Raw genomic sequence first — 16128 nt, forward strand, 5'->3', positions numbered from 1 at the left:
AAATCCGTTTTACAGATCAATTTGACATCCATTATTTCTCTGAGCTTTCCCTGGTCATATGTTCTGACTTCCACTTTACTTTCCAGCAATCTCAACAATTTCATTCATCAGAGCAACAAGGTCATAAGCACATATGAGACATGAAAACAACTCACTGTGATGGTAGATTTGCCGGCATATTTCCCATACTTTAGCAACAAAGGCTTCACCATCCTCTTTTGGGCCACAATCTGCAAAGAACAACATAAACACATTGTTAGTCTTGAACCTTCCTCAGCAGTAAAGAGCAGAGAGCATTTGCTGTCTCTCAGGACATAGACCTCTTTACCTACACTTGCTATTTGCATTGCATAAATGCATTAACACTGAGAAGTATGATTTGACAAAATGCAGCGCACTATGAGTACCCAGATGCTTCACTCATTATATTCAAAAAGCTGAGTGTGGAATACGGGATATTTCTCAACTTGAAGGAAAGGACCAGCAGCAGTTACTCGGGTAAGCACAGCTCTAAACAAAAGCACCACTTCTGTTGTCATTTAGAAGCATCAGTATGTTAATTGGGTTACTATGCAGTTTGTAATAATTGTGTTTTCTTAAAGAATAACTTGACTATTTAGCTAGCTATCCTAAAGCAGCAAACATCATTCCCAGTGAGTAGGAACAGCCGTGTGTAATTTAAAAGAGGTTAAAGCAGTACACAAATAAGTAAATCATGTACACGGTGTAGAACATAGAAGTGTACTAGCAGAAGTACCCAAATTGAAACAAAGGAAGGAGTGGAATTTACTACCAAGCTGTGGATATGTTTTGTGTATTTTACAGCTTTTTGAGAGCACAAACCAGTAAATGTAAATGAAATGGGTTAGTAGGACATTGGCATCTGCCTACTTGGCCAAGAGTACACTCCATCCCACCCAGGAAGTCATCATCTCGGGTCCCGATGCTGTGAGTGCCGTGGATGTCATAGACTTCAAATCGTAGCTTCTGAACCTCCTCAAAGAAGTAGTCCCATGAGAAAACCTTGGCAAAGACCGGGTGCAAGTTGCTCTTGATCACTTCTGTCCTGTCCAGCTGGGAGGGAACACACATGTTCAGTTAAGATATTTAAACATTTTAATATTTCTTAATTTAACTCACTAGAGTATGTGTGTGGTTAAAGCAACAGTAGATCTAATGGAGTACCAGCACGTTTGCCCTTTGTGACCTATTTTTACAGCAAGATCTCACCAAAATATGATGATTTATTTTTATATTGTGGAACACCAGCGTCTACAGCAGGGCAAATGTTTTTACATTCCATCAAGAGGATGTTGTGAGAGAAGATTTTAGGGTTCAGACATTTAATCTCACAGTACAAAAAAAAAACATCCATGCTTGTCTTTCACTGCCTGACAAGGAAAAGCTGAGCTCTCTGAGGCCCCATCTGCTCCTGATTAGCTCGCACAGCTCCACCAATATTTCTATATCGCCCAATTTGTCACAAGGACATGTCACCATTGAACATGATATTTTAGTCAGCGGAGATTAAATAAGGACAAACATGCAGCAAAGATCCACACAGTCATAATTGTCATAACATAGTGTAGTTATGCTGATGTTCATAACTCTTTTGGGGACCTATGAAACCTATGAAAATGATAGACACATCTAAAGGCACAATTTGGAGCTGATCTAGTGACATCGAATTAAAGAACTATAAAGGGATTTACATCTAAAAAAAAACTCCAATGGTCATCCTCAAAATAGCCATACACAATTGTGTATGTGACAGCATCCAAGGCCAGTAATTCACCATCACAACATGAGGTCAGTGTCATGAGGACTTGAATTGGTGACATTGCATTATTGTGTCTAATCATGTCACTTGGATTGTGACAGTGTTTTAAAGAAAAGCTGAGAACTTAACCTGGGTTTGAACCTCTATCTCTTAAGCGGGCTTTTTATATTCTATGTCACTTTTCACATGCAAAAACAAGTCCAACAATATTAATATCTTGCAAGTGAGATTGTCTCAATGTTGTGCCATTATCCCCAATTTCCATCCATTACTGGATCTCTTAATATGTGATGACAGACTTTCACACCGCCTTGGAAGCTGCTACAATGTGGTTGTCATACAAACCAATTAATGTGACCATATCCATACCTTTAGGGGGTTGTTTCACAAAGAGCTGCATCACACTGCTTATGTCCAACCCACTTTTTTTTATCTACAATCTGTTGTAAATTAGTCAAATGTGAAGACAGATAATAGTCACTGTTCTTTTGCAAATGTAAATCTACATCTCACATTTTTTATTCGGAATCAGGCAGCTGTTGTGCAAGCCTTCATTTCCTTTTTTAAGGGGCAAAATAACAGCTGCAAGTTCAGCAAACCATTAACAGATTTATCTCCCTGGTCGATCTTGTATACAAAAACAGGTTTTTAGAGCAGCTAAAGTAGGACTGAAAATGTAGGGCCTTTAACATTTAACACATCAACACCACCAGAAGCTTCAGTGCTGCAAATAGTGTTGTGGAGAGCATTGTCTAACATGTCTCTCATAGGAGTCAATCTCGGTTGAGAACAGGAGAGAGAAAATATGATTTGTATTTTTATATTAGATTCGATTTTGATACTTCTCAAACCATTTGAACTCTTGTTCTTTTTGAGTGAGGGTATTATCATCCTGAAAGAGACTTCTCCAAAAAGGATGGAAATGTGTCATCATAGAATAAAAGTTCAGAATAGCTTTGTATTGATTTGCAGTGACCTTCCCTACTGGAGCACTCTGACCGAAATCAAAATTGGTTTTCTACTTTCATTTTCTTCATTCATTTTTCCGCCTGTAACTGCGTTATACAACTTAAAATGTCACTATCCTTGTTTATTGTGTTTTACCCAACTGTTAACAGCTTACACGCTGAGGAAGGACATCTGCCCAAAACATCCATGCACGAATATAGAATTGAATTGGAATGCTGTCCTGCTGTTGACTTTATTTTGAACCTTCAGTATCCTTCTACAGACAACCAATTGCAATTTGCTTTGTTGGTTAGTAAACTGAAAAAAACTGGAATTTGTTTTGTCACTTCGAACAAAAAAACAGCACTGACTTGAAAACAAACAGACTTTGGTTCCTGTTACGTTCTACGAGAACAACTTAACTAGGTCTCTAGTTAACATCCGTCTCAGTTGTACGAGGAAAACAAAATAATGATGAGATGATAGCACTTGAGATGGATTACTAGCAGCAGGGATCACACTACTGTTTCCTTTTAACTCTGGCAAACATCTCAAAGAACGAAAAATAACTTCCAGCTAGGATTTGGCTTCCTCAGCTTCATTCATCCCCATTCCTCTTTATTGTCCTTTCCTGCCTGCTCCTTCTCTCTTTGTGCCATCTGGATGGACAGATTTGAAATGAGTCTGATAAATCTGCTTGTTGACGAAAGCTTATCAGTGCAAACGGAGGATAGTTTCTCCCCAACACTGTGACGCCCGTTTGTTGTTGGTGTGGAGCCAGAATAATAGAGCGATTTCTGACATGGAGAAGGAAGGCTTTCTTTAATCAGTTCTGCCAGGAAGGTAGAGCAGCATCTCTAGCTTGATCATAACAAGTGCCTGTAGCTGTGGTCAGAAATCAGAAAGATCTGGTTCTAAATTGTCCTTCTATCATGGGAGCATGTTAAGTCAATTTCACATAAAAAGAAGATAAATCATCAAGGATAATCCACCCTGTTAGTCCTTGGAAGAAGTGACATAAGTTAATAATAAATGCAGTTTCCGTAAAGTGTGAGCTCAGAAAAGAGAAAGAGGGTGGCGGTGGTGTGAGCGGGTTCAGCTTCTTACTCAGTTATTGACGTAAGTAAACTATTTGCACAAGAAATGGTGCCTCCCAGTACTGCGTGATATGACAGGAGAGAATCTGACAAGTTGTGTACACTGTCATGACTGTCAGCACTCAGGATGGATGGATAGATGGATAGATAGATAGATAGATAGATGGATAGATGGATAGATGGATAGATGGATAGATGGATAGATGGATAGATGGATAGATGGATAGATAGATAGATGGATAGATGGATAGATGGATAGATGGATAGATGGATAGATGGATAGATGGATAGATGGATAGATAGATGGATAGATGGATAGATGGATAGATGGATAGATAGATAGATAGATGGATAGATGGATAGATAGATAGATAGATAGATAGATAGATAGATAGATAGATAGATGGATAGATAGATAGATAGATAGATAGATAGATAGATAGATAGATAGATAGATAGATAGATAGATAGATAGATAGATAGATAGATAGATAGATAGATAGATAGATAGATAGATGGATGGATAGATAGATAGATAAATAGATAGATAGATAGATAGATAGATAGATAGATAGATAGATAGATAGATAGATAGATAGATAGATAGATAGATAGATGGATAGATGGATAGATAGATAGATAGATATATAGATAGATGGATAGATAGATAGATAGATAGATATATAGATAGATGGATAGATGGATAGATGGATAGATAGATAGATGGATGGATAGATAGATAGATAGATAGATAGATAGATAGATAGATAGATAGATAGATAGATAGATAGATAGATAGATAGATAGATGGATAGATGGATAGATAGATAGATAGATAGATAGATAGATAGATAGATAGATAGATAGATAGATAGATAGATAGATAGATAGATAGATAGATAGATAGATAGATAGATGGATAGATAGATAGATGAACCCAGGTCAGTCTTCTCGTGTAATAACCTCCGATCAAATTACAACCAAGAAAATCCATAACTGTGTGCTCAACACTGAGTGTCTTTATCATAATAGTATCTGAATGTTCCACATTCATACAGCCCAAACATTGCAGAGAGCATCTTCAAAGACTGGCTCCCTGCACGTGACAGAGTAACACTTAACAAATGATATCGCATCCCTGAAAAGATAGCTCTTTGTTGGTTCACATCCAGGGGGGGGTGGACAAATCCATATAATTAGATATCCTCAGCCCTGTTTTAACACATCTTAATGGAGACTCGTGCTTTGGCTTTCCCCTGTGAACTGAATTACTTAATTAACATGGAAATGAGAGACCTGCTGCCCACGTCCAAATCAGATGGGACCAATCCAAGAAAGTAAACATTTGTAGCCTGAACACACCTCATCACCTTGCTCATTACCAATGTGTGTCCACCCATGTAGATCAGTGGATAGAATACACAATCTGCTATAGTATGAAGTAGTTAGTATAATGCTAGGGCAGATCATCTTCACTCTTCCCCTGCAATTGTACTCTTCGTTTCATTTTTAAAAATTCTGAGCCAGGCAGCTGTTGTGTAAGCCTTGATCTAAAAAAACAGCTGCAAGTTCAGCAAACCATTAACATATTCATCTCCCTGGTCGATCTTGATGACAACAAAGGTTTAGGGATAATTGGAGTGGGTTTGCACATTCACCCACATGGAGTAACTTGAACATTTCACACATCACCACCGATTCATCTTAAAATTCATCTTTAAAAAGAAGGCTGGGCATCTGTGATTTACACAGTGTCTTTTGTATAACAGCTTAGTGTAACCATTAAGAAAACATTCTGCTCAGAAAACCCCCAGGCAATGCAATTAGAATAATATGAGCCCCTAAGCATGTGAGATTCAAGGCACGACTTTTTTACACATTAAATAATGTGGTTAATGACTGAGATTAAATGAAAGATGATGGATTCATTGCTGCCCATATATAATTGGTGGTTGCCCACGCTTTACCCAAGAGGTCCAACTGTGCATTTGTCAGATTGAAGAAAATAAAGGGGGTGGGGGGGCTTACCTCTGTCCACTGTCCATTGTTTTGCACCATGAGTATGACACATGGGTCTGACTTGTTCAGCGTGTCTCGGTCCAGCAGGCCTTTGCAAGACACACGCAGCTCTACTTTGGACACACAGGTAGCCGGACCGCTGAGGCTGGTCGCCGGGGAGATGGCCTCCAGAACATCATTCATCCTGGCTCAGGGTGAGAGGGACTGCCAACCAGCGAAGCAGTACGATGTGGTAGCGCCGAGGGATGGGAAGATGTAGTGTTGTGTCGAGGGATCTCAGTAAAGACGTGTGCTCACAGGAGACTGGCTCTTTTCACTTGGTACAGATGTCATATAAAAAAAAAAAGAGATTCCTATTGAGTTCCAGGGGACGACAGCAAACCCAATGTGTTATCACTGCCTGTCAGAGGAGTATCATCTCACCTCGGTAATGACGAGAAAAGGGACATGAAGGTGCTGGGGTAGTGCTTTCAGGAGCCTCGATCAGATCCCTGAAAAGATTCATTTAACACGGTCAAAACTGTTGCTTTATTTCTTTTTTAAGCTCTTAACTCCAGTATGAAAAAGAAGGAGGATGTCACTCTAGGCTATATCCTCAAAAATACAATCCTTTTCCGCATGCCACTATTTCTTATCACCAGTTCTCAATGCAAACATTGTTTTCCCCTCCTTTAACAATGGGTAAACAAGTGAAAGTTGTGGATAGAATAAATAATCTAGCAAACACATGGAATGGCTTTATTGGTACACCTGAGAAAAAGGACCTTATTTTGTTTCACGTGGCAAGCATCCGCCCTGCTGAAGTGTCCTAGAACAAATGTTGTCTGACCATATCTAACTGTTTTAAAGGAATGGAAAGTAATAAGGGCGGGGGTTGAAATGCTCCACCAGCATCCTTCACTGTAATTGTCCCATTCTTAGGAGACAAACGAACAAGTGTTTTCCAGTACCAGGGACAGCGCCCGGTTTTTTCCTTTGCCAGCTCTGATCAGATGTTACCCAAAAGCATCAATGTCAAACTTAACTAAAAAAAGCTCGGAACACAATCAGCATCCATAAAATATGACCGAAACAAAAGTTGTAATGTAAAGGAAATCTCTTCCTTCAGCAACACGTCCGCGACCGATTCTATCCAACAACTTGAAAGCGATACAGGAAACGCAACCAAATGCTTTCCTAATAATTCATCACATTAAATCAACTCCGCTGCAAATGTGCAATCTTTAAAATACCCAGCTAACACTCAGAGCTAAACAAATATCTAGCGTGGTTTTCCCTCACAATTAGCAAAGCATCGAACTAAAAACGAACGCGCTACTTTGATAACGGCGCGTGTCATTATATTACACACTTCCGATAAGGAAATATAGAGCTGATTGAAAAATAAACAGCCAAACGCAATATGATCCTTTCTCAAATCGATTAAACTGCTGAAGACCAAGTTAAGAGCGACAAAGTCACTTCCTACCTGTCGTTGTTCTTTACTCTTGAACACACTTGTTTAAAAAATCTCACTCATAACACACCGCTTGATTATTTTCCTCTCCCTCTCCGCCGACACTCATTGGTTGGATTGGTGAGGAGGGAGTAGGCTCGGCTTGCAGAGAGATGGGAGTGGAGAGAGTCCAGCTGCTGATGTAAGGATGAGGCTTTCACTGGGACTCGATTATTCAGAGTTCGGGACAAAATCGACCTTTAATAACTGGACACAAAATACATTTTGATTGCTGAAATTTCCTGAGCTAAAATAATGATGAACTCAAAAATTAATACATTTAGATGTAAGGGTGAGATGCAGTATCTTTCACGCTTTCTTTGATTTGGAATTAATCTCTTTGCACAAATAATCCTCTGCTGGCTCAATAGAGGGGAATCAATATACAGTATATTTAGATAGATATATCAATCAGATTTCTCTCCAGCCTCAGCCCACTGTAATTAAAGTTTCACACTGAGCATGGCTGTATGTAAGCATCTCTCATTAGCATTATGATCATGTTTACATATTGCATGTTTTGCCTATAGCGGGTAAGCATTTGACACTATATACACAGATGCTCCAACAGCATGCTCACAATCGAAAATGAGAAGTGTTGTCACATAAAAAGTAAAACCAGATGGGAATTCTCTCCCAAGAATCTATAGTTTATACATTTGCACTCAGAAAAAAGGCAATTCCTGCCTTAATCAACTGGCTCTGACAGGCTTTGTGTCACCTCAATAATAGAAATGCTAGGGATGCAAATGTGAGACAGTTCACAGAGAAATCAACAGGAACTTAAAGGATGGATCATCATTCAGCAGCACATCATAATCATATCTGCATGAGCGAGCTCCAGACAGCTGAGGGCTTGTGACCTCCCGCTCTCTAAGCTTTATTAAATACAGACATGCACACATGTTTGTATGCACACACACATAAGTCTAATGTCCCTCACATCAAAATGATCATGAGCTGATTCATTCTGTGGATTTTATTTTTTTTGAAAAGCAATGTATGTTACATAATGTATTGTTTCTACACAACGTTTATGCTTGAACCTTTTCACAGTCCACCCACAAATGTATTATTTTCATGAATGTATTTCCAGGCATTGCATAACGTTTATAGATTGTTAGATTGCACTGCCAAAACAGCAGCCCTCAAGTTTCTGCAAAACAGAAGTGAAGGACAATGATTTGGGAAGTTTGGGTTCATCAGAATAAAGTGCAAAGCAAAAATAAAAGCTTTTGGTTGACTGTTTAAAACAGCCCAGTGTAGTTCAATTTATGGTGAAATAAATTAGTAGCTTTCGTGGTATTTTATTTCTGAAGGCTTCTTCCTGATTTTTAAGTGTCCTTCTGACAATATGAACATTGGAGCTTGGCAGAATTACAACTGTCTTTGATTTCAAGAGGACACGGCTGATGCTTTGAGAGTTGAGCCACTCAGAGGCTTTTAGCTAAAATGAGGATGTATGCAGACGGGCAGATTAATCAAATTATAACAAGGGCTTGAAAAATAGAGAGCTTGGTTCCCTGCTTTTTAATTATCTGCACTGTTAAGATGATAACCATGCAACTTAGACACCGAACAACACACAGAACCAACTCATTTTCCCTAAAGGTTGATATCATTACTAAAACCCTTCAAACTAAAGTCACATATCCACGCCTGGATCTGCACACACTGAGTTTGAAGTGGAAACTGAATGGTTTCTGACATCGCCCAAAGTCACTTTTTTCAACCTCACTGCCTCGTCTTCCATGGGTATTCAGAGTCACTAGGAATTGTCTGCTTTAAGGCACACACCTGAGCCCTGTTACGCCACAGCTCCAAACAACAGCCATCTGCCGCTGCTTCGGATCAGCTGATTCTCCACACTCACTGACCACATTGCGTGTACAATATCCAAATTAGGAAGATCTTAAGACATGGCCTGACGCAGCCATCATTTTGGTCAAACTAGCTCCGCTGTTTGTCTAACATCATCCACAATTTTTTTTAAGGCCTCAAATAGATGTATTTTTGTCCACAGGGAGTGTTTTTAAAAACATTTTTAGCAACAATATTGATTCTAACATCTTGGTTCTTGGTGATGGTAAAGCTTCTTCATCCGTGTTAAAGTTAATCAATCACGGAGCTTGTGTTTCAGCAGGCTCAGTGAACAGCAATGTTAACTGCACAGATCTCCTCTGTCATCATTATATCTGCCTTACTGACCTGACAAGTACTGCGGTCATGAAGTCATCAGTTCAATTTTTAAAGTGTAAACACGATACACAAAATGCATCACAGGGCTGATACTGCAGGATGCCAGCTCACACTTAACCTGATTGATTTCAGTTGAATAGGGGAATATAATTAAGTAACCCAAGTGGGAAATATTAAAAGGGTAATAATGCTTAGTGTTGGTTAAATACTCAAATGAATTTCCTGTCAATAGACTGTCTGAATAGCTGACTTTAAAGTTTCAGCTATGAGTCGGTCTTTTATATAGGCTACATTTAATTAACACAACCCCCTCCTTGATTTTGATCAAATCTAAGGAATTGAAGCCATTAACATCAGGTTTTAGCACAGGTTTTCGACTTGTGTGTTATCTGGTTTGCTTGAATAATGTGGTTCATCTAAATTCACGGGTGAATAGGTGAATGAAAATCGTTAATTGTTGTCTTTACACCGATAAAGGAGGATGATTAGGAAATTATTCACACAATATAGTGTCCTTTAACATTTGTGTTTTGCAGTACCCTATCTTCAGGATTAAAAAGTCCGGCCATTTTTGTTTCCATATCAGCCATATCCATCACCCCTGGTCCTGACTGTCCACTCACCTTCATTTACTGAATTATTTATATGCGTTCAGACAGCTGGAACACAGAGACACAGACAAGGACATTCAGTTTAGGTCTGTGTATTCTCGTCTTGGGATCATTTTTGTGAAAGTGGATATTCAAATGGTGATGACTAATGCATTACAAATGGCCTACCTCACTCGACGGGGAATTTCTCGGCACTTGTGTTTTGTTTAACTTTGTATTTATTCATTGATAACACCAAACACGCACATATGGTTTACAAATGTCAGGAATCTCAGTTGTCATGGCAATGTTTCATTTTAACAGTCCATTTTGGTTCTGGCAGCACATAAACTTCTGTAGAAAAATCGACTTACCCCACCTGCAGAAGCAGAGTGAAAGTGTCCCACTGGGATGAGATTTTTTACTGGCTTTTCCACCTCTTCTGACTTTCCTCTGCCTCCGACACTCCGCCACTTTTCCAACCTGTACATTAACATGCTGTAGATAAAATGTGTGTTCTTTTATTATCGTCTGTCATATCAAGATGCTGTACCTGGGTCGCCCTCTTCAACTGTTCAGACTGTCCTTTTTTCTATAATTTCTGGCAACCAGACTCAAAACGTTGGCTCTTAACCGGGCAATTTGCCCTCAACATGCTTTCTTCTCCTCACTGCTGGGTTACGGACAAAATACAGGTGGGAATGTGAAAAAACAGGGCAATGCAAGTGTCTAGTAATGTTAATAACCGTTAAAAGTCCAGATGTTTCAAAAATAGATGTGATATTCCCCAATTAGTCAACAAACCATGCTCCTAAATGTTGTCTCCATGCGTTACATGTTGTGACTCTAGCGCCATCTACTGCTGTAAATGAGCCCAATATAGAGTGAGGACTTTAGTTACCATTTGTTTTTAGCTTATACTTTGGACTCATTTATAAATCAGATACATCTCCAAGTATATTGAGGGAATAAGTAGTTATTTTATATTTTGTATTAACTGCTTAGTTTTTACTCTACAGCTGTCAGGACTTAAACTTTTGATAGTTACTGGAAAATATTTTACTGTGCAGCCTTTTTAACCAACCAACACATCTGGGCAAGAAAATCACCAAAAGACCCCACTTGGATTACTTCCTCCAGGGGCCTCAGGGTCTCCAGAGTGCTTGCTGGCACACAACAGATAGAGCCATCACTGCACTTTTCCTTAATCATGACGAGTCCTGAGGTCTGCTGTGATCAGGGTCCATTCATTCTAGTAAGCTTGGCTCTGATTTGAGCTATCAGGCCCTTAGAACTGTCTTGTTTGTTTTTCCTCCCGACACCCGGTTTCAAATTAAAATGTTATGATAAAAATAAGTTTATATTCCAAAAACTTTTTTACCGACCATAGTTCTGAGCAAACATTTAACACATTTGATAGCATATAGAAACCCTCTTGATACCTTGAAGGTTAAAGTGATCCATGTTTGAGAATCAACCATAAAAGTATCTGCTGTGATGCTCCTTGACAACTCTTACTATTAAATAATCATGACATTCACACACTGATCTTTTTTCCACACTTTATTTTTCAAAGTTCCATAGCAACTATTTTTACTTCTTCTTTTCCACGTCCTGCTCGGCGGCCTCCTTTGCTCTCTTGGCACGGATGCCGAAGAGACGAGCATTGGCGCGAGCCATACGCAGGCTGGCGAAGGCCTTGAAGTTCTTCTCATCCTCAGAGATAACACGAGCCTTCTCGGTTTTGTGCACCTGGGAGAATGAAGAAGAAAAAGGGTGAACACATATTGCGTGGTAATTTTGTCTCTAAAGGACAGACTCCCACTAATAAGTTAATTTATGCAAATAGAAGTGGAGTGTAATGGATCATATTTTGGGAAAACCAATTTGTTTTTCAAGCTAGATTTTAAAAAGCAGTCATCAGAAAAGGGGTTCACGTTTTTCATCAAAGAAGTACAGAGATTCCGGAGATGTATCATCACCTGACTGCGTAATACAGAATAACAAATTATTTGAATATATATATTTTTCAAGAATCATCACTGACGACGTATAAAGTCTAGTGACAAAATCCAGCCCGTTCGATGTAAGCTATTAAAAAGCCACCTAAAACAAATCACTTTTATTTCCAGTGATCTGATAATCCTTCCTGATTCATGTTAATATAGATGTGCTGGGTACTTACGTTCTTGATGGGCATGACAGCACCACCGAGCTGAGTGGCCATCTTGAGTTCCTCCTCCTGAAAAGATGGAAACAGTTCATTATTCAACAAAATATCCATATCACTCAGTAAGGCGGCTAAACAAACACCCTGCCATTACAAGAATTTGAGTGAGGTCAAAAACTCGAAAAGGCTGTATAATTAAAGGTGAACTGCAATGTGAGTGCAGCAGTGCGCAGTGTTCGGCCTTCCTGTGTTCTTCAAACATTAGTCTGATTGGAACAAGTCCTCAGTCAAGTAATAAAAACAACCCAACAAATACATTTAACTGAGAATTAAAGTTATGATCTTTCAAAAAAGCAGGGCAGCAATCTGTTCTGCTCATAGTGGTGTACTGCAGGGATAAGGGGGAGGAACTAATGACTTTGGTGCACTTAGAAGTGCAAAGTACACAAGTTAGGACTCATTATTTGAACCCCCCTCCCCCCAAAGCACATCTTTAAACTTATTTCAAAAAGGAACAAATACAATAAAGGGTTCTTTTAGTTTTCATAAATTACTTATAAAAGCTTGTTCAAAAGCTGTTGATTTCATGTTGATAAGATGGAGGAAAGGTAAACAAACACTGGGCCTTAAAATTTGATTTTGAGAGATGACTCACTCCTACCGACCACGTGTCTTTGAATTATGTTTTAATACTTTTTTCTCTCAGGAAAGTGAGTCACAAATCAAACTAGTTGGTTATTAAGCACAACAACAGTCTGTCACATGTCTGATCTTTATGCAGCAACATAAAATAATCTTACCGTGCTGTCTCCCTTCTTGGGCGCAGAAGCCTTCCTGGGGAACAGGATGAGCTTGGAGCGGTACTCCTTCAGTCGCTGCACGTTGGCCTGAAGAGATTCTGTGGATCTGTTGCGACGGCGAGAGTCGACGGAGATGCCGATGGTGCGGGCTGTCTTTTTGTGGATGCCAGCTGCCTGTAGTGAGGAAACAGCTAAATGTTTTAAACACAACTCAGATAAGTGATGTCCAATATGTGACAGTCCATTATGGTTTCCGATAGCAGAAGGAACAGTCATCAGATAATAGGTTCAAGGTATTCATCAAGTAAATACAGAGATTCCGGAGATTTATCATCATCTGACTGAAGATGTTAAACACAAAAATACGTTTTTTTTTTTTTTTTTACATTTCTGCAAATGAAGACATGCTGGTAGAGCTGCAAGTGCAAATACAGATACATGCACTCTAATGACTCCACACTTTAACCTAACAAGGTGGGGCACAGCCCTGCCCACTCATTTCTTTAGGTTGGGAGAAATATGCTGTGGCCATCTTGAAAGGATGATATTTCACAGGAAAGGCTGATGCAGAGGATAACACTCCAGAGTGTGACTTGTGCTTTCCCCACACAATGGGCATTAGTTTGCTTATACAACTTACATTTGCAATTGGTGATTTAAATAAACGGTGTGTTTTTATAAAGGTGAGATCTCACCGACGCAATTAGTTTTATAAATGCTGTATAACGTACAAAGTTGACTAAGCAACAAACACTATTACGATTACTCGTGTTTGCCCACCTAGAAGAAAAACATGCACGTTCACATGTTTTTGGGTGATTCACACCAACAGTCATTTAGCCTTTCTCCCACAGTACAGGATTACAGAGGTGGAAAGTAAAGGTAGAGTTTGGCAAGAGCAGAAGGTCTTGGAAGCAGGACTTTGTTCTTTTGCAGCTTTTTGTTGTGTATTTTAGTTAGGTAGGCTGTATGATTCATCACAGAGTTGAGCTTGTTTAGTTTTGTATCTCAAGTAGTCAATAGAATTTCTGGGGTGGAGGTCACCTTGATGCTACGCTTTAGACTTTTAAAATAAAAAGTTTCTGCCCGACCACCCACACAACATAAATCAGTCACGAATGGAATCAATTAGTTCAACGTTTTCAAACGTTGCACAGTATTTTGGGATTTACATTGCAGATTAACTATTTGTGCATGTGAACCATCTATTGGACAAATACAAGACATTACCTTGAGTTCCTCCAGAGTGAAGCCACGTCCAGCACGGACCTTGGTGTGGTACCTGATGGTGGGACACCGGACCTGAGGCCTTAAAGGGCCAGCCACAGGACGGGGCGCGATGAGACGGGCCTTAGCCTGACGAGTATTTCGCCTGAAGAAAGAGGCATTTTAGTCAAAATGACAGTAACCAACTAACCCGTTCAGTCCCAGAGACTAAAGAACTTCTTAACGACAATACATCTGTGTCTCTTAACCATGAAATAAGGCAAGTAACAGAATGGCGGGGGCTCCGGTATTTAAATATTACATCAATAACGCATATAAATAATTACTGTACAGATTAGGTAATGTCCTCAAACTCCTTTAAGGATACAGCTGGAAACTAAGACAATTTAACAGAAATCCATCAAAAGGCAAAACACATCAGTCATCAGATAATAGGTTCAAAATATTCATCAAGTAAATACAGAGATTCCGGAGATTTTTCATCATATGACTGGTGATGCAAAACACAAAAAGATGGTTCTTATGTCAATTATAATTCAATTAAATAGGTTTCGACCAAAAGGCAACTGATTCAGCAAGACTTGTGGCATCTTTTGAACAGCTAGAAAGGCCAAACCTGAGGATCTGAGGCTAAGGACCGGCTCTTTTGGTGTCTACATTTCTGCTTTAGGGCCAGGTAGAGAAAGAAATGCTTTCAAAGATAAGTAGACACTTTAAAATCAGTTCTAATCAGAAGTCAGTCAGAAGAACCAGGATTGGGGTGATGTTAAAACCAATACGAACCCGAACCCAAGCACCCACAATATTTAGGTTAGATAGCATGTCTACACGTTTGCACACAACGTACTGATGCAGTTACACTTCATTAAAAAAAAAAGCATAGTTAAGATATTTTACTGCCTACAGTGCAATACTCAACTGTAAAGCGTGTTAGCTGAAGTTAGCATCGCAAATTGAAGCAGTGTAGTTCTCACCTGCGGATCTTCCTGGCTGGCTGGTTGAACCAGGTGCGCACTCTTTTCTGCCAGTCTTTGTGGAAGTGAGGGTTCAGGAGCATTCCATTCCGGCTGGGTGCCATGGTTGCCTACTTCCCTGAAACACAGCGTGGCACACGGACATTAGCAGACTGTCATGCCGGCACACCATCGTGAGGACCAGGGGCTGTGGTTGAGATGCTAAGCTAGCAGGTCAACGACTGTTTTCTTGTTCAATTCCCGTGACCGGTTGCTAAATTCCATAATAACTAATCATTTTAATGTGAACATTGGTAACGTGCGCTCATATTGTTTTCAGGCATATTACAATATTACCGTAAGTACAATGTGGCCTCTAACAGCAATGCTAACAGTCACAAACACAGCTTGAGCGGGGATGGCTACTAAGTAGACGTGGTTCTGCAATTCTACGATAACGTCTTATGACAATAATGACCTTATTGCAAAGGTGACAAAACACACCATCTAATGTTGTAAAATAAATTGACAAATAAATATAAAATACCAAGGATTGAACAAGATTCTTTTTAAATTTGAAGAGATAAATGTAACATACCTACGAGGAAGGAAAATGGCCGAAAGGAAAAAGGAAGTGCAAAAGCGGGGCATTGTGGGATATGGTGTCAACCAGCCAATGGCAGTACAGCATTATCAAAGAGTTTGTAAGAGAGCAGTATCCCCACAAAAACAAACCGATACAACGTAACATTGTAATAAAGAAATATAATGTAGGAATATGCTATATTTTAAATATATATATATTGTAAAAGAAACATATGTATTTGCTATCGACGTCTCTATAAAAATG

The 16128-nt window shown here is 39.3% G+C and overlaps 2 protein-coding genes across 2 annotated transcripts in view; both read right to left on the reverse strand.

Annotated features, from left to right (window-relative positions):
- cpne7 (copine VII) overlaps positions 1 to 7408 on the reverse strand; it is a 28567-nt gene extending 21159 nt beyond the window's left edge. Inside the window, exons 1-5 of the mRNA XM_079665179.1 lie at positions 7371 to 7408; positions 6268 to 6335; positions 5854 to 6160; positions 892 to 1074; positions 156 to 230 (exon numbers count right to left, since the gene is read on the reverse strand). Coding sequence (XP_079521305.1) covers positions 156 to 230; positions 892 to 1074; positions 5854 to 6027 — 432 coding nt within the window. The 5' untranslated portion in view covers positions 6028 to 6160; positions 6268 to 6335; positions 7371 to 7408. The remainder of the gene's footprint in view (positions 1 to 155; positions 231 to 891; positions 1075 to 5853; positions 6161 to 6267; positions 6336 to 7370) is intronic.
- Positions 7409 to 11676: 4268 nt separating this feature from the next.
- On the reverse strand, positions 11677 to 15917 carry rpl13 (ribosomal protein L13). The gene is made up of 6 exons (XM_079666551.1): positions 15877 to 15917; positions 15300 to 15417; positions 14329 to 14470; positions 13099 to 13272; positions 12314 to 12370; positions 11677 to 11880 (listed from the first exon to the last, which is right to left on the reverse strand). Exons 2-6 carry the CDS (start codon positions 15401 to 15403, stop codon positions 11722 to 11724), a joined length of 636 nt encoding a protein of 211 aa, XP_079522677.1. The 5' UTR covers positions 15404 to 15417; positions 15877 to 15917; the 3' UTR covers positions 11677 to 11721.
- Between the last annotated feature and the right edge of the window lie 211 nt (positions 15918 to 16128).

Source organism: Notothenia rossii, assembly GCF_949606895.1.
Source record: "Notothenia rossii genome assembly, chromosome: 2".
Taxonomy (NCBI): domain Eukaryota; kingdom Metazoa; phylum Chordata; class Actinopteri; order Perciformes; family Nototheniidae; genus Notothenia; species Notothenia rossii.